The following is a 26,873-nucleotide window of genomic DNA, read 5'->3' as shown; positions in this document are numbered from 1 at the left end:
TTATACAAATTTATTTTTTTATAACACAAACACTCTCTTGGTTACTTTTGGTTTCAAATATCAAGCATTCTAATTGTAAGATTTTTAAATATTGAAATCATAAATTTCAATTTTTTCTCGTTTAATATTAAAAGCCTGCATGTTTGAATTATGTGAAAGGTTTTTGCATATTTCAAATGTGATTTTTGAATGTATGAATCTTTTAGGAACTAAGAGTTTGAATCCAAGAGTTTCAGCACGCGAAACAGATACCTTACCCCTGAGCTACACTCCCTTCACTAGATTTGTTTTTAAATTTTGCGATTAGAAGGTCTTCCGACATAAAACAATACAAAGAAGAAATACAAAGCATATTATCCAGTCCCAAGTTTCTGCAAAATTTTAATATCAATTTTTAAAAGATCGTATTTCTCCTCAAAAGTAATCTTTGTAGATAATCATGTAAGTTTTTTACCTAATGCACCTTATATTTTGAAAAATATAAATCATAATATTTTCAAAGCAGTCAACGACTATCAACTAAACATAAAAATTTGGTCATTAACTCTAATTAAAAATTTGTCCGTTCAACTTTATTAAAGCCTATGGTTTTAACATTAAATGTAAAATTTTGATTGAGGCAACTGCAATGAAAGCAGATACATAAAGAAACTTGTTCTCTTGTTTACTAAAATATACTATTTCAATAACTTGATGAGATTTTGCATTATATTTTAATATAATTGACAACAAATAAATTAGTATTGTGCAATAGCAATGTCCATTTTCACTTGAAATATAGATTAAAAAATGTTTCCAATTGAAAATAGCAATGAAAAATCTCAAACACTATTCTTCCCTGAATCAAGTTGAAGTTTAACTTAACTTAGAGACCTGCCCTAAAGCAGCACTACTCATCATATATGTATATACTTAATAGTCATATACAAGATTAACTAACCTGTCAGGAGCTAACTGAAGGTGAAATTCACAGCGATGATACATGTTAAAATTATAATGTCCAGGATAATTAGTATGAAGCACAATTTTTTTCAAACGCTGTGTTCTTGAATCAAACAAAACATCCTGAAAGTTTAATATTTATATTTTAATAAAAAATGATCATAATTATTAATATAACAAAAAGAATATTACTCACCAAGCCCAAAGTAAAGTAATTAAAGAAAAAATCACTGCGTCTAGCAGATTTGCGATGAGCATTAGGACTGTGGATTCTCATTTTATCTTCAGATTATAAAAAACTAAAAAAAAATAATAAATACTATGTCATATTTGATGCTATTTTTGTAATCTGTAATGCTATCTTTAATATATACCTGCTGGGTGCACCAAGACTGCTTGCAACATCTTGACAACTGTCTCCAAATAATAATTCTCTTGTTATCTTTTTCTTCGTGGTTCGAGTATCCTTGGAGAATCTGAAGAAAGTTAAATTTGATAATTGTTTCCCTTTCATTGTTATTCTATTTTATAATTCCAAGTTTTGTTTCATTAAAAACTTCCAACTTGAACAAGCAATTACAACTTTTCAAGTAAATCTTTTATATTTTGTTTAAATATTTGTTTGTTTGCCTTTTACTCAACTTGAGTTTCTTTAATAAAATACAGCAACATTTGTATTGTGCTCCCAACCAAAAAATATAAATAATGTAAGAAATAATATTAAGTACTTCTGATATAATTATTCAAATTTTTATGATTCACTTTCCATTAACGTTAAACAAATTTGCAAGTAAACATATATATAAAACCCAAAATTAAATTAAAATGAAAAATCAATTTGTTTGAAATACTAAAACTGATTTGATTAAAAAAATACTTTACCTTCCATATATAAATGCATTCTTAGGCCTCTAGTTTGTCCATGACTACGAAAAACTTCGGCCCTTTCAAGATATAATTGCTGGTTGTAACAAGTGATGGGCAGGTTGGGGGTCTGGCTTCTGGAGCACTAGGGCCACAGTATAACGAACATCGAGATACCACTGGTGATGCACCATTTGGAAAATGTAAGGATCCCAAACCATGTGCATAGCCCGGCTATAAATTATTAGTACATTCAGTGTGATAGACAATCTGATATAATTATTATCAAGTAAAATTGGCGTTTTTATTATTAAGACAAAATAAAAATCATATAATGTAAGAATTATAGAATTACACCATTAAGTATTCTTAACTTTAACTTCTAATTCCTAATAAAAGAAAAAATATATGTGCTTATGTGTAAAAAATTGGTTTCTTGAATATTTTTTTATTAAAAAATTCAAATTTATTTTTTGCTCATTTTGTAGTATATTAATTAATAAAATAAATCAACCAGTTCATAATAGTATACTATTGTATACTATGTTATAAACATAGAAAATAAATACAATAGAGTTTCATTAGATAAACTTTACCTGCAGTTTGCTATCTACTGGAAAATAGAAACTGAGACCACGAAAATGCAAACAAAATAACTGCTTATTTGCATCATAAACTCCTGGATGGGTAGCTCCAAAAGAATGTTCAACTTGCTCGATGGATGGCAAAACAGTTGGAGAGTTAAATGGAAGACCACTGAAAATTAAACTAGAATTATTCACATGATCAAGATATGCACAATCCAATAGATCAATATCAAGTATTTGAAAATAAAACTTACAACAATAAATTATAGAATTTCAAGAATCATCTTAATTAGATTCAAAATTACTTTATTCTAAACATCGATTACAAATTGACTGTAGATATAATCAAAAATACATCAAACATATATATTAATAAAACAAATCATACTTAAGAAATACATACCAATATCTAAGCTTCACTAATTTCAAATTATATATTTCAATTAATTTTAATCTTTGCACAACCGGGTCGAATACCAAGCGTATTCCATCATGTGGTAAATTTATGGCCAAATCAACAGCTAGTGGACTCTATAAATGATAAAACAATAATTAAACAATATAATTCTGTTTAACATAAGAAATATTAGATATTCACCGTATCACTGTATAAAACTTGCACTCCTCGGATAAGTCCAACTTGTGATTGAATGATAGCAACGGCTTGGGAAAAAATGCATACCTATAAATAAATTTCCGAAAGAATTAAATTATGCAAAAAAAGGAAAAATAATGCCAAAATGAAGGAAGAAGTGAGTTTTAAATAATACATTTGATTTCACTGCATATTTTATTCTTGTATCTCGCATAATTACTCTTTCTCTCTTAAGATGTTCATATATTTTATACGATTTTAGTATATGTATTTAATATGATTTTAGTTATCTGAACAAAAAGTTTTCTTTTTTAAAAGATAATATTTTAGTATTGAATTTCCATTTGTAATTATTTCTATGTTTCAGGAATATGGTTCCAGAACTTTAAAATATTAAAATTAATAAAAAATTAAATTATGGATTAACTTTTTTGAACCTTAAGACATTTTTAGTTAAATTTATAATTTTGGTATATATATATATATATATAAATATATGTATATATATATATATATACATATATATACAGTCTTGTGAATGTACATATGCATATTATACCATGCATAGTTTGTATACCATGGTGTATGTGTATATGTTTTGATATAATTTATTAAAATAGAGTGATTTTCAAGTTCACAAGTTCAGTCGCAAACGGAAAAAATATTTTTTTAGAACACAAAAAAAATTAAAGTCATTATGCAAATAAATATGCAATCATGATAATAATAAAAATCTGAATTTTTATATGTATATCACTTTTACTGGCACTAATACGTAACCAACATCAACACAAAAAACCTTGAAATGTGACGTTTGGGTGACAGTTCACATATTTGATAACAACTTGTTTACAATCAGCTAATTATAGTGATATGATACAAATGTTACATACATGAACTTTTTTTAACATTAGATGAAAATGAAAAAATCGCATGAACTTATTCTGTTCCTAAGTCTAATTGATGATGATAGTTTATTAACAAGGTATTGAACAGAAAGCGTTCATAATAAACTTACCCAAAACAAATTCCCATTGCTCGCATCCCAAGGACCGTTCAGGTACCAATTCTAAATCCAACATGTCTTATTAGTTTAAATAAACAATGAAACTCTTAATCACTCAAAATCAAATGCCGTTTGTTTAATAAAGTATTTTGCGCAACTCTTTGTTCAAACTACGTACGATGGTTTACAAGCGGCCATTTTGAATCATACGACTGACATTTCACAGCTGATTGCTGTATTTTTGTCAGCGAGCTGTTTACTTTTATCACACACACAAAGCAATATATGGCGTATCAGACAATATCTTACTTTTGCACACACATGTAGCCTTGAACGGGCTTAGTCATAAAAAATTGATAATTCAATACGATCTTGATTATTATTTTACTTGTATGAATCTTGATATAATCATATTTCTTTGAGTTTTCTTTAAATTAATTCAAATACAACATCTAAGACTTCGTTTGAAAACTATAGTAAAATACCCTGAATAATATACTTAGAACATGAATTTAACACAAACTTCGTGAGAAAATTGCGTATGAAATTCCAAAATTCCAATTTTCGAAACTAAACATATTTATTAAGTATGAATCAGCATATATATTATGTGTATATAACACTTATATTTAAGTATTTGACTCCATAATGCATAATACGAATGTACATGTATTGCATATAAATGCATTTATTCCTCAAGCTGCAAATTCTTACTAACTTATAAATATTCAGAATTTGAATATGTGTTTCTTATCAATCATGAATATTTACTTAATAATTTATCCCTCATGGCAAACGCATTATTTAACTTCATTCTTATAGAATCACCGCATCCCCTGAGTTTCATAAATCTGAAATAGCACAGCCCTTTTTTAACATCCTTTTCTAACTGATTTCAAAAGCAAAGTTGGTACTATAGAGATTGTACTCCCTATCACGTCAGCGAATCGATTCAATTGGAAATATGTGCTAAAAATATTTCAAGAAAACATTCGTTTGCCATAAGAATAGTCTTTTGCATCAGTTTAAATTTACATTAATATGTGATTGCTTTTATCAATATGCTCTTTATATTTTGAAATATGCTGAATAGGGTATATTATTTTGCTTTACTACCATTGCACAACTCTATAGTTTATGCCATAAATTCATTGTTTTACTAAAACAAATTTTCTTTATCGTATTCGGAAACTACTCTATTAAAGATTATGTATTTAATTTTCATTCATTGCAGAAAAACGTAAGGAAAACAATTATCAACAACAAAATCCTTATTCGTTCTTGATTCAATTAAATAAAACAACAAATTGATAGGCAAATTGTATTGCCATAAACATTATTTACAAATATTTACATAATTTTATTTTTACAATAAATAACTTTTTGTACTTGAAAAATGACTTGTCATGTCTTTAAACATTTTTTATAAATTTTTTACGATTTTTTTTCTTACTCACTACATATAACAAATATAAATATATTTACACAATTCCTAATATACTTTATTATATATTTTAAATAACTAGAGATGATAACTTTGTTTCCAAACTAAATAAAATTCTCCAAAAAAGAACAGTTAACGATATTCGAGCTTATACATATACTTTATAATAAATTGTGAAGAGTATTATTATTAAAACTACTTATTTATAACTACAATGCTCCTCTCAAGGAAAAAATTACATCAGCCATCTTCAAGCTGTAAAAACAAACTCCAATTATAACAAATTTAAATATACATTGAAAAATACATTGAAGTTCACATCAAACTATTTGTATATTCAAAAATAATATTGGATATTCAACAACAAAAAGTAAATATGAGGAATTACAAAAAAAACTATTGGAATTATATAAAATAACATTGAATTCATCAATATTTTAAATTAACAACAATTATTATGAGTAAATAGAAATAAACAGTATAAAATTCAGAATTAGTTTAAGTTTAAAAAGTAAGTATGTATAACTCAAGTTACTCGTAAGACACACTATAATAATTGCATATTTATATTAAACAAAAATATATAATGTGTATTTTTAGTAAACAAACGTATTAAATACATTTGTCTACTGATATATTTCACATTATATAAAATAATTATCACAATCATATAATAACATCTTCGTAATAAAGAATGTACTTATGTACAAAATTAAGTAAGTTTGCATATTCCATTTCATTGGCAGAATAATGCAATGGACATTGTCAATATACTTATAATAAATTAAACTAATATTAATACCTATATTAGAATTCAATCTCATTGTAGAGACTTAATAACACTTATAACTAATCAGGAAATTTTATCCAATGACTCACCCTACTTTTACCATAATAAAGAATCTAATTTCATCATCGCGAGAAGTCTTGTGAATTTCTTTGGCTAGCTTTAGGACCTTTACTGTCAAAATTGGTAAGAGAAGTATTTGCCATTCTTTTCTTGAGTTTTTGCTGCTTTTTCATATTGCTTTGATGATTATATCTGTTGTTATAGCAGAAGTCATTGTCTCTTTCTAAATGTTGTTTCCTCTCATCAATATTGTTATAATCTCTGTTTCTACTATTTCTACAATTAATGTTATCTTTGTTTTTCTTAGGTGGCACATTAGGAAAAGAACGCCTAATTCTGCTTGTTGTATGATTAACCCAAGTGTTGCCTGTTCCTAATGGCATTTGATGATCAGGTCCACTCGAACAACCTGATCTGTTGTTATTTGGAGAGTTATCACGACTTGCAGGATTCGACTCCTAAAAATCATTTTCAGCAAATAAAAATACGACATCATTAAAATATTTATGTAAGATTAATATTACTCACTGCTTCACTGTCCATTGGCGAATCACCACTACTGTCTAGGCTACAAGTACTGCCACCTCCTCTCTCACTAGCTGCACGTAATGCATTGTTACGAATTGCATATTTTCCTTCAAACATATCTGCAACCCAATCTCGATATTCTTTCACCTGATTATAAAAATATAGTGTTGTGATATTACAGCAAATTATATTAGTTTTGAAGTTGGTGTAAATAATATTTATATATTTATTTCATAATTTCCGAAATTTGACTGAATGAATATTACACAATATGTCACATGCAAAGAAATGGCAAAATATTAATTATAAGAATGGTTCATATTAAAAATGATAACATAATTTGAAAATTATTTTATCTAAAATTGAAGAAACTGTTTATGACATTTTTAACAAGTGAATATTATTAGTGTACATACCTGATCTGTAACCAATATTATTCGGCCTAATATTGAATGTTTATTACAATCATTAAAAATATCATTTAATGGTGAAACGGCTTGCGTTAATATAATATAAGCATAATCAAATGCCTGTTTAACTTGCAATGCTCCATAACTTGATCTTCCAATGTCATTTCCTGGAGTCAAAGGATCTTCTATAGATAATAATGAAGGTCTGTGCCCATCTACCATATCCTTTTGCATATCTTCTTTTCTTATATAACTGCCACCATTTTTAATACTGATTCCTAATGGACAACAAATAATACCTTATAGCTGTTATATAGAAATATAGTCATAAATATATAAAGTATCTTCATCTAAGCAACTTGAAAAATATATAAAGAAAGAAACTGAAATATAACATCACATTATAGAAAGAACACAATGGTTGCTGATTGGATGAATTTGAAAACAGTCAGTGGAATAATGTGCAGGAAAGTAAAAAATGCAGTCAATCATAATAACTGAAAATTCAATACTAAAATAATCTTTTGTTTATAAATATTTACCTGTTTTTACATAATTAAATTTACGTCCATATAATTCAAAAAACTCTATGAGAAGTACAGCTAAATTAGATTCATTATTGAATAAATCTCTTCTTGGATGTAACTGTAAAAAACTAATGCACATTAAAATCAGACTGTATGATGATATTCCTCCAGTGAAGACTTCATTTAAATCCCTCTGAAGTAGAAATTGTTTTAATACAAGCACTAATTTTGATAAAACGGGATATTTGCGCTTATATTCTTTTATCAATTCTGCTGACTGTACACCACTAGACATGTTAAATGATATGTCAACTTTCACCTGAAAAGATTTTTATTTTATTGAAGTTCTGCAAATAAAGTAATTTACAAAAAAATGAAAAGTTACCTGTGTCTCTCTGTCTGTGAGTTTAACAATTGGTACCGAAGCTTTATCTAAAACTTTTACAGTGTTCTGCTCAGCAATGCCTCTAACAACTAATTCAGACTCAAGTGTGTGCAATGGTAATCTTTCCCATCGGCCTAAGATTCGTTTAAAAAAAAAAAAATTAGATTTAGGAAATAATATTAAGCAAAAATATATAATAGAATTTTTAAATAAAAGTTCTGTTATGTATAAATAAAATATTAGACAAATCGAAACTCATTAATTAAACGAATATTTATTGTGTATTTAACTATATTAGTAATATTATAGAATAGCTTAAAGGATTTAGATCTGCAAAAACTCATTAATTAAACCAATATTTATTGTGTATTTATTATTGTATATTAGTAATATTATAGAATAGCTTAAAGGTTTTATAACTGCAGGATACATTAGACATACTATTAGTGACTCAGAAATAAAAAATAACGTTTTTAACAAATTACAATATGCATGGTTTGCGGTCATATATTTATTACAAAATAGTAATTTTCACACCTGTCCTAAAATAATCAACAAAAAAACATAGGATTGAAAAAATGACTTTAAAATATCAATTCTGATCAATTTTGGGAGTATATTAAAAAGCAATAAAGTAATAATTCTGATCGTGCAGCAAATACGCCAGAAATGTGATAAGAATACATATATAAAATTACTAATGAATTTCATATTATGAGATATATTAATGTGGAACACTGTAGGCGTACATATTGCGCTCGGCCTTTTTTCAAAATTTTAATTTTTATAATTAAATCACTTCACATCGGCCTATGATATTTTAAGGTGTTTTCGTTTTGACTATCAACTCCATCACCCAGAAGAGTATACCTTTATTTATGAGTAAGCCTGAGGTTTCTTTCGTTGGTGACAAACAAAATGCAATTATATATTTGCTATGTTTTTTGAAAGAATTTAATTTACCTAAGACTACAAGATCGATGTCACTTGTAGGAAGATATAAACCAGTTCGGAAGGAGCCGAAAACTTCGACTTGAGCACATGGCCATAAATCCAGGACGACGCTCTCGATTCGCGAAACCACTTGTAAACGCAGCGCATGCTCTGTGGGCGATGGTGACATATGCTGATAGAAATGCTCAATCTCATCATGTAACCTAGAAATTTAATTATATCAGTTAGAAAAAATGAATTGTGCATTATTAATTTATTTTATCATCTATATGATTGAAGTGCTCCTATTCACATATTTTAGCAACTAAACGGAGAAAAAATCTCAAAATTATTACATATTATCCCTCCTAGACAAGGCACATGCACAAAGATAAGTTTAAAAATATCAACTACGTGTTTTACCATTATGATTTTATCAAAATATTATATATGTCTGAAAATAACAACTACGTGTTTTACCGTTATGATTTTATCAAAATATTATATAAGCTTGTCAAATATCCGCCTTTTTGTATTATAAACCAAGAGCAAAAAAGCGGACGGGAGATATTTGACAATTTAATATATGTCTTCAAATATAATATTTTTCGTTCTCATTATTAAATATTAGTAAAACAAAAATATTTGTTAGGTAATTCATTCATTAGTGCGTGGGACAATAATTGATGATTCGTTAATATTTGAAAAACACAGTTGTAACATACTCAATGCTGATTTATTACACGCTTTTCCGGTTTATCGGGGATCTTTTATTTCAACCCTGGTATTTTTCGAAATATGGATGAAATCGTGGTAGAAAGAGTGGAATTTGCGAAACAAACCGGTTTAGATCAGGTAAATGTAGAAGATGCCAATGATATAGTTCAAGGAAGAGTAGTCTTTCTAATCATGATCTATAGCTATTTACTGAGAAGAAGAAAACAATAATATGTAAGTTCACCTCGGAGTACCATATGGAGGTTTTGAGACAACTTTTGGGGTAACAATACACAGTATTTACAGACTTACAGCTGGGTATCTCGAATTCCGAGATTCTTACCTAATTTAAACTTAAATAACTGGACTATTCCAAAAGATCAAAAATATATTAATATTCAATAATAGTAGAATATTTACAGGTGTTTATAAATAGATCAAAATGACTGAAATTATAAACCAATTTGTTGAAAATGTACGCTTAACAACTTTTAAAAGAACGCAGAAGACACATTAGAAAAGAAACACACAATTTCGATAGAACGATGGGGGCTGAATTAGAATTTCATTGAAATATTTTAGTATGTATATTCGTTTATATTATTTTTATTCTTGTATAAAACAAATATTTGATTTTGTTTCACATTTATTAAATTGTGATACGTAGCCAATTTGCTGTCGATTTTTTCTCAAAACCCGTTATTCGCATATCCCCATCTAACGCTGTTTTACTTTACGCCCTGCTTTGATGGAACATAACCCCCGCGTTAAAAGCGGGGCATTACTATTACTGTTTTCCTAGTTAGGTGCTTGCTCTGTTATTTAACCTTCCTACGCGTTTTTCGGATCATATTAATTAAAAGTGAAATTCTAATCATTATATTTCTTATTAATGTCAGTTTAAAGATAATTGTTAATTACATACGATTAAGCTGTACATTAGTACCGGAAAAATAAATTTTAAATCTAAATTTCAAATGATGTATTAAAAAAACTACAATGATTAAGAAAGCTCAAAGGTTAAATGCTCTAGTTAAAAAATATATTTAAATTAATTTGGTAATTAAATTAAACAAAAGTTAGTCATCTTATGATCGTTAGCAATGCGTTGATATGAATATTAAATGGAACGAATTAGGTGATAATTAACAGAAACTTCACAAAAATTATCAAAAATAATGATAATATTACAATGTTATACAGTTCTTGCATAAATTGATCTAAGATTGGATAATTAATATGCAGCAAATTATTATTCATTCAAATGAAATCTTTATAAATTTTAGCATAAAGAAATGATGTTGCAATAAAGAAACATTTTCCTCAAAAAAATGTTTTATATTCAAAATAATATAAAAAACATATGAATCGCCATCTTCCACCGACAATAATCATGGTAACATCTCAAACCTAATATTCAATCCTAAAATTTTAATATTTATAATATAAATTTTATATATAAACCATATGTAAAAAGTGTTTACAACAACAATTTGTACATTTTGCCACTGGAGGTCTGATACCTAATAAGGTCTACTAATTTGTAAACAACTATTTAACCATATACTTGTCACAGCATTCTCTGCTAAATATAATAATTTTTCAGATTGCATAATAAAATTGAATAAAAAAATTTAATCGTTTTTAAGTTAAGGAAAATAGTTAAAATTTATTAATTTCTGAAATGTTTCTACAAAATTCGTGTAGATTGCTAAATAAATAATAAATTGTACTCATTAATACAAGACAACGAATAAACAAGGAGTGAATTGCGCATGCACAGATTAAGCAGCAACTGCGTTTTAACGCAACTTGACATTCGCCAACGCTGCTTCCACCTGACAATCCACCCAAGTGCAGAAGGAACAGCAAATATTTTTCTGCGCATGATCTAACTATTGCAAACTGATATTTCGTTCTCATAGAAAGAATTTATCTTATATCGTTGGCTTTAGTTCTTTGACCGACAATGAGTATGAAAAAAAATTGATTTTAGGAAAAAATAATCCTGTCAATAATAATTCACATTTGCCAAAATGAACAATAGTATAGTATTATAATAGATATGTATATATTCTGAAAAAAAAATGAAAACAATGATAAGATGTTTCAATTAAGCTTGTACTATACTGACAAAAGAATAATATTTATTAAAGATTACATAAATTTTAATTTATATTAATCATTTTTAAAAATGATGTGTTTACAACGATGAGCATATATACCTACTATACGCACAATTTTACGCGGCGCTATTTACATGTGTATTGATTTCGTTTTGGCACCGTCGATTTAGCCTTGAACTGTGTGCATTGAAATGAAAAGGATTTTACAGAACGCTTACTTATATTAAAAACAAACGACAAAATTGGGCGAATGCTCTCTTGAAATTCATTGATATATATTTTTTTAAATTGAATAAAAAATGTTGATTTCAGGTTCCGGAAAAAAATAATTTGGTATCAATAAGATAATAATAATATAAGTAAACCATTACTATAACTAAACTAGGGGTGCATGGCATCGTGCCTTAAGGCAAATTGCTGCAACTTCCCGTATCGTAAATGAAGTTTATACAAAATATCTGATATTTCTGTATAAAATATCTAATTAACTTTCCGTAGGGTAAGTTATAGTAATCGCAAAAAATCGAAAATGAAAATTATTACTTAATAAATTATTAATAAATAATTATTACTTAATTATTAATTATATCTTTACGTTTCAGTGGTTTCTGAACATTTTGGCATACCTTAGAAAAATGGATGTATGTGCGTGCGTGTGTGTGTGTGTGCGCATGAGTGTGTGCATGTGTGTGTGCATGTATGTATGCGGATACAAATTTTTGTCGACGATTTCGGGAACACCGATCAACCGATTTGAATAATTCAAAAAAACATCCGATTCGTATTGGGAAGAAAACGTGCTGATTAGTTTTTGGCGAAGGCAGGACTAGCCTTTTTGAAGATACGGAGCAAAAAGTGTCAAAAACGCTAACTCAGTTTTTAAGAGAACGGAGCATTCGATTTTAATAATTCAAAAAACATTTTACTTGTATTTACAAGATGAAGTACTGATTAAATTTTTGGAAAGGCATATTTTGGTCAAAAATATTTATTGGACATATGTACATCAAATAATCAGATATTTTATAGAGATTTTAATAATGTGTACACATTTTGTGTAAAATTTTTTGGGTTCCGTACCGAGATTTTTAATTACTGTACGAAGTTTCAGCAATTTGCCCTAAGGCACGATGCCATGCACACGCCTAGTTTTTTAACCTTTTTATTGGATCTCCGAAACTGCTGGACCCGCCTTCCCAAAAATGTAATTAAGCTCATTTCGTGAACACAAGTAAAATGTTTTTTTGAATTATTCAAATCAGACTCCGTTTTCTCAAAAACGGAATGGCTATTTTTGCACCTTTTGTCCTGTATTTTCGAAACGCCTGCCTTTGCCAAAAACCAAGTCTCTCAGTCAATAGGATTCAAATATTTTTTAAATCATTTAAATCGGTTGAACCGTGCTCTCGAAATCGTAGACAAAAAACTGTATCCTTTGTTTGAAATAAATGTATGCCAAGATGTGCAGAAACCTTTAAAGTGAAAAGATATTAGTGCAGTAAACGGAGAGGAGAAAAGGGCATAACCCCTGATTTTTTTTTACTGTGCTCCGATTTGTATGAAATTTTGGAATTAGGTTCATCTTACCCTCGAGTTAGAAGTGAAAACAATTTGGACTCCGCCACCACGCCCCGGCGGGGCTGCGACCCCTTAATGAATAAGTGCACATTGAGCCATTTTATAGCTAGAAAACGTTTTTAATATCAAAGGATTAAATCAAAAGGTATTTTTTAATACATTTACCTTGCAATAAAATCATTATTTAGCCATAAGATACTTTTGAGCTTGAGGGTAAGATAAACCTAATTCCAAAATTTCATGCAAATTGGAGCACAGTAAAAAAATTCAGACCCAAAACGCTCCATTGACTATTTTTTTGCAATTACTATAACTTCAAATACTTTGTATATGCTGAAATAATTGACAAGAAGATATCGTATTATCATAACCCGGCGTCTATAACGAAATCCTCTATCGCGATAATGTATCATAAAATATGATTTAATAATGGTTTACATAATGAGTGTTCTATATTTATTAAAAATTAATTAAGATGATGTATTTTCTAGTTAGATAGACAACTTATATATTGGCTGCAAACTATACATGCATATACAAATTTAGTTAAAATTAAAAATAAAATAAAATCAAAAAGTTCCATCATAAGAGACATTGTAAGCAGCCACTAGTTGTTTACAGTATTGTATTATTGTGTTTAATTAATTAATTATTTTAAGAATATGAATAGCGTTAGCGTTTGTGTCCTCGAATCGGACCGCTATTTATGTTTTACTATTTGTGAGCAGAGCTATTTTTATCTTAAATAGTATCGAACACCAATGTGCTGAGCTAAATGTACGAGATAATAATTAGTACGCTAATTGTAGGTGTTTGTGTTCAGATTAAATACATAATTTGTTATAGACGTACATTTTACTGGCAGGTGAAAAAATAAAACTAATGGAATTGATAGTTACCAATAATAATTACAAAATTAGCGAGACTATCCCATTATTTTTAATAGAACCGTGAAACTTAATTGCTCTCAAAATACCCTTCAATGGAATAATCAAAATAAATTTTTATAATATTTTTTTCAACAATTTGTATTGTAATAAATCTAAACTGAAAATGTTTTGATATCTAATTTTTCTCAGAACTAACTTTGAAAAGTTTGAAAAAAGTTCGATTCAAAAAAATCTTTTTTCCACCTCCAATTTACCAATAATTCCACTAATAATTTTTATATTAATTACCAACTTATTTGAGTAGTTATTATTTACTAATCTTGCACATCTATTATTTTGACTAATTCTTAACACTTTGGGGACGGCTGTCCACCTCAGTGGACAAACATACTCTGTGAGGCACAGGCTATTTTATAAACAATGACTCAGTTTGCATCAAAAAGTTGAATAAATCACATATAACAGTGATAAACAGTATTGTATTTTGAAAATAATTTTAAATTATTTTAGTAATATTTTTAACCTTTTTCTTTGCTCTATGGTCTTTTTTTTTAATATTTAAAACGCTTTTAAATATGGCAAAACGACTGGTGAATTTTGTGAATTAAGCAGTAGTGAAGATGAGTTTCAAATAGACATTCATACAGGCAAATTTTACGAAATTACTATTCGCACCGATGATAGTGATGAATGCGATGATGATATTATCCAACCAACAAAAAGAAGAAGTTCGACAAATTAAATGAAGAGCGGAAAGACATTAGCGAATGTGCCGATTCTCCTTCAATAATCGAGTTTGACATAGATCAACAAACACCCTGACTACAAATACCAAGCAATAGAAGACATCCAATATATTATTTTACTTTATATTTTATAAATGAATTATTAGATAATATAATAGAAAAAATAAACCAAATATACTGACTAATCAGTGGCATATTTAAAATGCGAGTGAAAGAAAAAGGGATTGTATTGTCTGTTCTGACAGAAAAGCACCAGGAGAAAGGTGGCGAACAACATTTTATTGAAAAACATGTCAAAATCAACCAACTATGCATTTTGGAAATTGTTTTGAACGTCACCATTCTTTATAAAATGTTCAAAAATAAATTAATATTATAAATGTATGTCCTTCAATGACTTCAAATTTTTATCAAACAAACTGCATAACATACACAATAAAATCAAGTTTACAGCCGGAAAATCAGATTGTTTTGAAATCGGTGCCGTCCCGAAAGTGTTAAATTCTAACTAATTTTTGAATTCGACATAGTCGACGAGGGCAATAAACCAGAAATATGTTTCCTCAAAATGTCGAACATTATTTTTTTTTTTTTTGAAATTCCAAGATCATTCGAAAACTATTACTCGAAAGTCAAATACGGACCCATGGGGGTAGGTATAGCTAGTTTTGTATTCAAATGTGCTGATATTCACTTACAAGCTCTTGGAAATATTCAGGTAAAATACTTTTACGACCAAGTATAAATAGAGATTCCCAGATGCAAAAATCTGAATAGCCAGGTCAAGCAGCATTATCTTTTCATGGGAAGAGACAATATTAAATAATGTGATTACAACGATGTTGCGCCTACGTAGTCAATCGTGCATTCCACGGCGCCTGATAATAAAACTGCCGGATATAGACGGAGATTTCATGGCAAATAATTTTACTAAAAAGATAGTAGATAAGAAATTATAATAAACAATACTTTTATTATATTTCCTTAATATATTCTATCAATTAATTTACAAATATTGAACATTTTCAAAAAAATTCGATTAAAAAGATTCATAACTATTTTACTTAAAGGAGTATTCTTTAAATCATCGTAAAAAAGGTAATCAATTTTTATACTATCATCTATTTTATAATCTCTTTATATAACGTAACAAGAGTACAGAAAAAAAGTTGACACGTGACCAAGCCCACGATTGCAACTCTTCCAGTTTTCCGAAATAAAAATAAATCAAAGATTATTAACCTAGAATAATGAGTTTCTCAAACTTTTTAAAAATAGGAAAAATTTAATTTCGGAGGTGAGGTTAGTATATGTCTGAGAGAAGTTTATAAAAAAGATTATATAAAAAAGAATATCAAGTAAATTGGTCTAGTGAACTTGAGAAATCGTGGGCATTGTACTGAAAAAGTCAGTTTTGAGAAAAATGCTTTTAAAGTTTCGCAAAGGCCTTCCTTACAGAAGAGGGTTATCATGGTCAAACATCTGTATCTCTGAAAATATTATAACTTTTGAAAATCCTATCGTACATATATTCCTTAAATAGTTAAACTTTAAAATATGAAAAAAAAACTATTTTTCTAAATTTCTACACCAAAATACCTGCTTTAAAAACCCTGAGAGAAGCGCAAGATAAAATAATTCAAATATTTTTCAGTTTTTTTTGCTGATTTTTTAACACTTCAAGCTACTTACTTATAGCTACTTTGCCATTGAAGTGTTAAAAAATCAGCAAAAAGACTAAAAAATATTTGAATTATTTTATTTCTAGATCTTATTCGCTTAATTTAACATTGAAAATATTAATTATTAGAAAGAATATGGTCAAGTTCAAAGTGCTGTCATATATGGAGAGATTTGATACTACGGCGAGAGCAGCAAAGACTTTGAGGCGGCCGTACTCTCAAACTATCAATTTTACAAAAAAAAACGGTTTTCTAAAGAATTGTAGTAAATTTTATCTAGTTTAATTCGTACATAGATACTTTTATCTTAGAATAAGCCAAAAAGGAGATATTTTAATAAAGCTGTTTTTTAACGCCATTTTTTCAATATGGCGGCAACTTGACGTTCAAGTTTGAGGTGGCAAAGTTGATTTTCGTAAAGAGCACCTCGAAATCTATAAGATTACCAATTTTCAGAATTCCCGGAGTACTGTACCGGCAACAGCCTTTTTTGCACCAAATGACTGGACTAATTGCTTAAACTCAGCTTTATTCTAAATTTTATTTTTAGAAGAAAAAAAAGTCAAAATAACTAAAAAGCCATTAACAAATTATAGCTATTTGACAAACACTTGATGTTTATGTATTGACATAATTTATCAATGTTACATTTTTATGAAATTTAAGATTCCTGTAACTTGTATAGTAGTTACAAAACGTCTTCAAAATTGTATATAAAATAATCATATGTTGTAACAATTCTAAGTTTATGAAAATCATGAATCGAAAACTCTTCAAAACCTTTTTTCTGAAATTTTCATATACTATATTCTTTATAATCATCAAAAAAAATGTTTTCGTGCAACTTAATTCTGCAACATGTTCATACCAAAACGATAAACAGAGATCGCTAACAAAATACGTAAAAAATACAATTTTTATTAGATTAGATAGATCGGCGTGTCTACTAGACAAAATACTTCTCAAACATATATCACAATAATTTTTAAAGATTTGAAAAGTTTATTTAGTCCGCTTTATGATGACCATTTTCATGTAAATTAGAATATTTTATTATATACACTGGTTCTAAAATTGCTTCCAATATCATCGATTCGATCATTTAAAATAAACTGTTTCCGACTATTTAAAAACGTTCTTTGTCGACTATTAATCAAATGACCTTCGCAAGGCGATTTAGAACGCGCAAATTCTGAAACGCGTAAAAATTCGCAACGAAACTCACACTTCACGCTGCGCATTCTCAATATGTGGAAATAGAAATACTACTCAGCCGGCTGACAGACTATAGCTCAACGCGTACACAAACTTCTTTTTCTGTAACTTTGAATCATTCAGGAAGAACATAATTAGGCCGACATAGAAAACAATTTTTATCATGTGAGAGGTAGTCAAACTTTGATTTTCGAATTTGTTTTGTCGAATAACATGATTTAAAATCTATTTTTAGTATTTTTAAATTAATAGGATCGGAACAAATAAGAATATTTTACTGTTCTTGCACGGGTATTATTTCTACTTCTAATACGGAAACCAAAAGCTGAATTATAAACAATATAAAATCACTATGACCAACAGGTATTAATCGGCAATTAAATTGTTAATGTGTTAACAAATTATTAAATAATTAATATAATAATTAATATAAACAAAAAAAAATATAAATAAAATTATGAATGTAAAAATGGCTTTAATTTGCGGAAAACCAAAAGGCAAATTATTTTGAACAAGTATTAGAATAACTAAATAAATTATCAAACGAATAAATTTAAAATAGGTGCATATAAGATATTCTATGAAGCAACATTTTGATGATTATAAATTTATTAAAATATATGTATGTATTTATTGCAGAAAACTAAACTATGTAAAGCTACTCAAAAATATTAGAAAAAAATTCAATTTTTAATTTATCTGAGATGTTAATAAACTAAAAACTGTGTGTATGGCATCGTGCCTTATAGCAAATTGCTGGAACTTCCCGGACCGCAACAAAATGTTCGAGGAATATTAAATGTTTTCAAATAGAGTATTATAAATATTGTAAACATTGTCTAATATTTATAAGAATTATATAAACTGAATAGCAAAGTTGAAATTATTTGTTTAAAGTATATTAGATCTTTAGTCAAAATTAAAATTAAAATCTGAATTATTTTTGATATACAAAAAATTTTTTTTGAAAAAATATAAAAAATTTTTTGTGAATAAAATATAAAAAAATTTGAAACAAAAAAAATTTTTTTTTTCAAAAGTAATTATTTTGTAGCAGTAAGTTCTTTGAATCATTCAAATCGAACGCTAAGTTCTCTCAAAAACTGCCATTTTTTGCACATTTAGCATTGTATCTTCGAAATGGCTGGACTTGCCTTTGCCAAAAACTAGTCAGCAGATTTCCCTATTAATATGAATCAAATGTTTTTTCAACCATTCAAATCGGTTGATCCGTGCGCCCGGAAACGTGGACGAAAAAATGCGGACTTAAATTTTTTTGAGGTATGCCAAAATGTTCAGAAACCTACAAAACGTGAAGATATGTAAAAATTTTCATTTTCGATTTTCGGTCCGTTACTATAACTATAACATTACTAAACTAATGTGAAATAATATATGATATTATGGAATTAATCAGACGAACACCTGGAATTTTCGAATTTGTTTAAAAAAAATTAAATTTCAAAAATATGTAACTAAATGAAGGTACAGATTTTTATCAAATAAATAATCATATAGAATATAACAATTACATATAGACATTATAAAGAAAAAGAGCAATATATAATATTATTTATAATATAGTAATAATAAATATTTATATAGGAAAGAAAAGAAGTAATATATATCACATATAAAACATTTTGGTATAAAATTTAATGAAATTATTGGAGAACAAGGGGGCGTCCATTAATCACGTGATGACTGAACGGGGAAGGGAGGGGAGTTTTGACAAATTATCACGAAATTGGGGAAAACGTGGGGGGAGGATCTCGTAAGATGTCACGTGTTTATTTAACTAAACCAAAATTAAAAAAAGGACAAAAATTTTACCATTTTTTCTATTTTTCTACAGGTGAGTCGGTGGGGGGAGGTGATTTTAAAAATCACCACGTATCACCAGAAGCAAAGGGGGATCCAAAAATCCTTAAAAATCGATCACATGATCAATGGTCCGGGGCCCCAGCAAAAAATTAATATGTTTCGATCATCAATTTGACTCTTCTTCAATGTCATGATCTTCAAGTAATTAAAATTTTAAATGCATTTATCAACAAAAAAATAAACACATAGAATAAAAAACAAAACTATGAAGTACAAAAAATTATAAGTAAAAAAAGTGTAAAAATAAGAATAACAACGTTGAACTCACGTTGCGTTAAGCTATATGTATGTCATCGCAATGAAGTCATATTTCATTGATAATTGAAAATTAGTATGTCCACTAACACACATTAATAGAACACTTGATAAAAGATTTAATGAATTATATACTTAATACAATATATACTCGCACACTAATGCTTTCTACATTATAGTATTACGGAGTTACAATTTACGGGATTAAAGGGCGTTTAGTTTTGCAATAGAGTATTACGCAGTAAATGATGAGATATAAAACTGTGTAATAGAAATATAAAATACGCCCAAAACCACACTATATAAAACCACGTGAGAGAAATTTTGTTAAATAAATAATTGTACTTAGTATTTTGCCTTGCATGAATTATCTTAATCAATAAGAATTGACATCATAAACCTTATACATGTATTAACCCTTTCGACTCGAATGCCGCCGATTAAAATTCATATAAGTCTCGGAATTCGCGAGTGGAAAGTGTTGAAAGATCTATGATTGAGATTCAACTATTTAGGTAAAATGTTCAACTGTATATTGCGAAAATAAAATTTACGTTTTCATTAAAAATTAATCAACGCAAATGAAGTCTTGCAAATGTAATTATAATATATATATATATATATATATATACTTGTATAAATTAAATGAATTTGTTCATCCAATTTCATTTAAACTATTTCGTTTACTAAAAATATATTCTATTAAAGTGTCAACTGTAATCAGTAGCTACCTACCAAACACGGAACGTATACAGATGATCGGCATAAATTCTGATTAGGCAAAATGCTAAACTATTATGAATTTTTATATTTCAACCGCTTACCGTAGACTTATGATATTTTAGTATGTTGTTTCAGACGTCGGAATCTATCGTTATACAAACTTGCATCAAAATCGTAAAAAGATTCAACATTTAATTCCGAAAAAAGGCCTTAAAAACGAAAAACGAGTCAACTCGATTTCCAACCAATATCTTTTCAACAATTTTTGAACCCTTTTCTGCTAATTACTAAGAAGCGGCTCGAAGCTAAATCGAATTGGCTTTTAAAATTTTGAAATCGTTCCAGGCGTTTTTGAGAAAACAAAAATTGAAAAATCTGGTCCAAATTTGGTGTTATTTGATTCAGAATGACTTGAAATATCAAGAAAACAAAATATTAAGCAAATCGTATTATTTCTAGGTGTAAGTGGTATTTCGTTATAGGTTGCGCAAACTACCCCATATGGTAAATAATCGACACAAGGAAATCAAATTAAGATTTAGCAACTTTTAAACTTCTGACGATAGAATTTAGAAACTTTGTCACAACCAATTATTTCAAAATTTAATAATTTATAATTAAAACACTTATTGTAAAAGCTTTGCAGTATTTTCTTTTAGTACAATATCATGAACACTCATCATAAAAAGTTCTACCAAAATCGTCAAATAAAAAATTTCGTCAATCAATCGACAATTTAAGTTCGAAAATTATTTGCGAAAAACGGTTCACCTGTTCGTCGCAACAAACTAATCCTCGCAAACCCTTTTATATCCTTCATAAAATAGCTTTTAAATTTTTCAAAACAGAGTAGCTGTTTTTGAAATAACGTCGACGAAAAGCCAAATGTGATCTAACACACATATCCACAACATTTCCAATGTTGATGCTGAATGATTCAGCAAATCTGATTTTCTGGCGAAAACAATATTTTCCGGAAGTTAATAAAACAAAGGAAAACCAATTACGGATTATTTTAAGCCTTGATTGAAAAATGAACTCAAGGGCAAGTTTTAGTTTATGTTAGTAGTACATAACTTACGTGCGTAGGTTGATTATTCATTACAAGAAACCTACTGTAAACAAACAATTAAAGACATAGTAAAGAACTTAAATTAGAGTATCGTGCATATACGCACGTGTACTGGAAATTACCGCTGGTTCATAATTTAGGAATAAACTTTATATGCATTATGAATATAAAATTTTTATTTATAAACGCATTGAAGAGATTGTGGAATCATTAGAAATGATATCTGTACCTTTTTAGCGTCCCCAAAAAAATCTGGTTATTTCACATGAATTGTGTAAAATAATATCCAAAATGTGAACGTTTTCTTAAAATATAAAGCAGAACATATATGAGACAATACTCAACGTTAAAATACTTTACATTACTTATGAATTGAATTGGATTTTTTTGTTGATATTTTTTATCAAGACTTAAATTTAGTTTTTTAACTTCCCGTAGGGTAAGTTATAGTAATCGCAAAAAAAAATCGAAAATGAAAATTTTAAAGGTTTCTGAACATTTTGGCATACCTTAGAGAAAATGGATGTATGTGTGTGTGTGTGTGCGCGTGTGTGCGTGCGGATACAAATTTTCGTCGACGATTTCAGGAACACCGATCAACCGATTCGAATAATTCAAAAAACATTCGATTCGTATTGATAAGGATACGTGTTGATTAGTTTTTGGCGAAGGCAGGTCTAGCCGTTCTGAAGATACGGGGCAAAAAGTGCCAAAAATGGTAACTCAGTTTTTAAGAGAACGGACCGTCCGATTTTAATAATTCAAAAATCATTTTACTTGTATTGACAAGATGTAGAATTGGTCAAATTATGAAGGCAGGTCTAGCGATTTCGGAGATCTAATGAAAAGAGTGAAAAAAATGCCATTTGGCATAAATATGATCATTAGACATATGCACACCAAGTTATCAGATATTTTATAGAGATTTTAACAATAAGTATAAATTTTGTTTACATTCCTATGGGTTCGTCCCTATGCAGTTAAAGCAGTACGATTGCTTTGAAAAAAAGTTCATAATTTTCAAAATATGTCAAAATAAAGAAAACATATTTTTCAAAAAAAAAATTTAAAAAAAAAAAAAAAAGTTAATTTTTTCAAATTTATAGTTTCTCAAACATCTAATTTTTTCGAAGTAAAATTTTTTCAAAAATGTTAATCGTTTTTAAAAAAAATAATTATTTTTAGTACGGGAAGTTCCAGCAATTTGCCTTAAGGCACGATACCATGCACCCCACTAGTTTTTTTTAAGATATTAGAATGTTACATGTGCAATTTATACAGAACGTTTATATGTATAATTCAACAAAATGGATTAATATCAATTTGGATAGATATCCATGGTTTATAATTTATGATGCCTTAATAATGTATACGATTTTGAACTAAAATAAAATTCTTATAAAACTAATTTGTGAATTTAGCTACAATAATTGTAATATAATTAATCAAATATTGAAGCGCAATTGAATCCAATTATTACAATCATCACACGAGACAGGTTCAAGTAATTTTTGAAACTTCTCACATACATTACAGAATTGATTTGGTAAAGAAATTTAATATTATATGCATTATCAAATTTTAATCCATTATCTAAATAAAACTGACATTAACAAACTGATAAACATTAGCTTATTGATCAATATCACAATATTTCCGAGAAAGCAATAACTAAATAACTAATTCTAACAATTAACAAAAACCTCAACTATTTGTTTTAAACATGAAAGTTTTGTAAAAATCAAGATAACAAGTACATTTGGTAAATAAAATTATAGAAACACCATGAACCTGTTCAGGTATCAGGACCTTCAGAACAAAAAAATGTTTTGGTTTATAATAGGCTTTACCTTCAGCAAAACTATTAATATCAGTAAAGAATCATTTAAACGTTTTTTTTAATAATTGTTTAGTATGCATCAGCTAATTTGTTTAAACATTTAAATGTAAACATTATATGTGTTTCATACAAATTACACAAATCTGATAAGAATTGTTTATGGTAAAGCCGACTAGGATTTGTACACAATCATATATCAGATTCACAAATCAATATTCTATAAACTTTGTTTTCTTGGGATTAAAATTTTCAAAACAATATATAATAATATAAAGTGATATTGAGTTGAAGTTATAAGGAAATAATATTCATAAATCATAGAACAGTATTATAAATTCACGTTACTAAACATTTCTTTTGTGTCGGTCTTCAAATTTTTTGAAATAACTTTGAAACCAAAAAAATAGGAGGACTAGTAGAATACATTCCATTATATTTCACATCAAGTGGATTTAGATAAAATTTATATTTTTTAATTAAATGCTCCGAATACGGTCAGAATTTTAGTTTATAAAAAATAAACAAATTGCTGTAACAATTATAAACAAAATAAATCTAGTGGACTAAAATCAGATTTTAACGGAAATATATTAATATATCATTAAGCTAGCTCATTAGAATTTTATATGCAAGTTACCGTGACATTCAGATGTCCTTGAATAAATAACAAAAACAATATCAATAAATATAAATTTGAACATGATATTATAACTTCGGAAACATAAATTAAGTTAATACCTTATTTTTTTAAAATAACTACGTGTTTTCAATTATGTAAGATATGTTGTGGCAAGTTAATTGCATAATCTAAATAAACAAAACAAAAATTTTCTCTTAGTTACAACACCGTGTTAATGATAACTAAAAAAATAAATAGGCTTTAGTAAATGAACTACTATTAAATCAATGACTACTAGAGCTTGATAGTTAATTGTACCTTATAAATTGTTTATATATTTTTAAATTGCTTTAAACAAAGATATCATGTGACAGATGATTTTTTTCTGCGTAATTATTTTACAAACGGCTAGGCCGTATTTAAATTATTACGTGAACATTTTGTCATACTTTATGAAAAAATGCTAAAATTTGTTTAACAAAAATCGTAAGTAGAACTAAATAATTCACATTAAATGCAAATAATATGAATCCGAGTACGGAACAATACGAACATACACGAAGAGCAAAATGTGATCATAAAGAAAATTAAAATTTAGATTTACGTTAGATAATTATATATCCTAAAGATACTCATATTAGTAATAGTAATCCAAAATGACAATAAGTTATCTTTGTAATTCACATTTACGTGAACCAAAACTACAAAAATTTATTTATGGAAAGAAAAAAATTAACAAATCAAACGTTTACTAATTATCAATATTAAGATGATTATGGACTTATAAATTCTAGATAGGCGCGAAACTTAAAGAGGGCTTGTCAAAACGTAGAAGTCAAAAAACACATGCTACATAACCTCAAATAATCATCTAGTATGATTTATGAAAAAAAGCTTTGCGATTTGCGCGGTTATTGCTTTAATATGTTGAAACATTCCGTAAAATGCTTTTCTGTCAAGATCAAACGGAGTAATAGTTTCGAATCGCTAGATAACAATATATTTTCAAAGAACCATATAATTAAATATTAAAATAATGTTGTATGCTTATTTATCTATGTTGCTGACAGTGACTCGAATTATATCTCGAATTAAGGCGTATGTGTATGGTGTTGCACAATATTTTTCTAACTCACCCGAATACGCCTCTGCCGTAATGATGGCCCTCCACCCGCCAGGGACAGCCGCCATATTTTCCAATCAACCGGGAATGATGTTTATTCATATTGTAAGTGCTGGCGCGATTTTCGACCATTTTCCTCCTCGATGGATTATAATAAGCTCTCTCACCGTTATTATCCAAATCTCCTATCGGAATAAATTCCTTACACGGTGAGTCCAACATAGGCAATGCGGTTAGTTGTGTATCTTCCATATATGTTCGTTGCGATTCCCAAATGCCTAGCCAGATGAGTTTAGCGGGACAGTCTTGTTCGCGTTGAAACCACGACACTGCGGGATCCATTCACTCATAAAACACACAAAAATATTCACTAGTCCTTTTGCTATAGAAATTGACACAAATCACAAGCTGACCAATTGAACTTTATGAAAATTTTTGATTTTAAAAGTCACACCTTACAGAGCCGTAACACGATCGTGTACGGTGGTTAGACATTAAACTGAAATGAACTCACTCTGGATAGATGGCGCACGATCTAAAATTTCGCGTACGGCAAATGTTCGAGACGTCGAAGTTTCGAAAACTAGATACGCGCGATAATTCAAATTCAATTCTATTTCCTATAAACAATTTTTCGTTCTTTATTTTTTTCATGGCAGTTTATGATCGTCATATTTATCACAAAAACATGGATCATAATATACATAATCGTACATTTTTGTAATATTCATCATCTGTACATAGTGAATAGTGCGTGCGATCATATTTTTTATTATTTCAATTGACACCTATCAAATAAAATTTAATTAAACCATCTGTAGGCTTTTGTTTTATGTATGTAAAAATATATGCTTTCATTTTATCCACAATTTTATTTTTTAGTTGAAGAAATCAATAATATAGCATATTAAGTAAAAGTGCATTTGAAACTAATTATTTTATTATACCGAAGAATGATGAATGTGAAGAATATGTAATTATTATTTAACTGAACATGTTTTTTTTCATTATACCAATTTTTCAATAAAAGGTTATTATAAGAACTAAGAAATCACATTTTATAGCATAAACATTCTGATTTGAAATATTGTCTTATTTATATACTACATACAATGTGATATCAAGTATAAACCAATAATTTTTAGCATAAGCAAAGATTACATAATAGAAAATAAATAATAGAAATATACTTCGAATGAATTGTTAGTTTATAAACAAGGAATTTAGAATGAAATACATATTCTAACAGATTAGCATTCTTTTATTTTGGATGTAATACTATATTAACACAAATAATAATCAGATAACATGTCCTACAATAATGAAGTTTTG

The 26,873-nt window shown here is 28.0% G+C and overlaps 1 protein-coding gene and 1 pseudogene across 1 annotated transcript; both read right to left on the bottom strand.

The window, feature by feature from the left end:
- LOC113371211 overlaps positions 1–4,193 on the bottom strand; it is a 5,283-nt pseudogene extending 1,090 nt beyond the window's left edge.
- A 1,942-nt stretch (positions 4,194–6,135) lies between these two features.
- On the bottom strand, positions 6,136–26,060 carry LOC113369868 (non-canonical poly(A) RNA polymerase protein Trf4-1-like). The gene is made up of 7 exons (XM_026610466.1): positions 25,555–26,060; positions 9,102–9,295; positions 8,139–8,272; positions 7,769–8,072; positions 7,233–7,504; positions 6,817–6,963; positions 6,136–6,746 (listed from the first exon to the last, which is right to left on the bottom strand). The coding sequence occupies exons 1-7, from the start codon at positions 25,881–25,883 to the stop codon at positions 6,351–6,353; spliced, it is 1,776 nt and encodes a 591-aa protein (XP_026466251.1). The 5' UTR covers positions 25,884–26,060; the 3' UTR covers positions 6,136–6,350.
- Between the last annotated feature and the right edge of the window lie 813 nt (positions 26,061–26,873).

The sequence above is a fragment of the Ctenocephalides felis genome, unplaced genomic scaffold (assembly GCF_003426905.1).
Source record: "Ctenocephalides felis isolate EL2017-DRISC unplaced genomic scaffold, ASM342690v1 CF-g0.4_SCAFFOLD_01492, whole genome shotgun sequence".
Classification (NCBI taxonomy): domain Eukaryota; kingdom Metazoa; phylum Arthropoda; class Insecta; order Siphonaptera; family Pulicidae; genus Ctenocephalides; species Ctenocephalides felis.
This window is presented reverse-complemented; position numbering and strand designations above follow the sequence as displayed.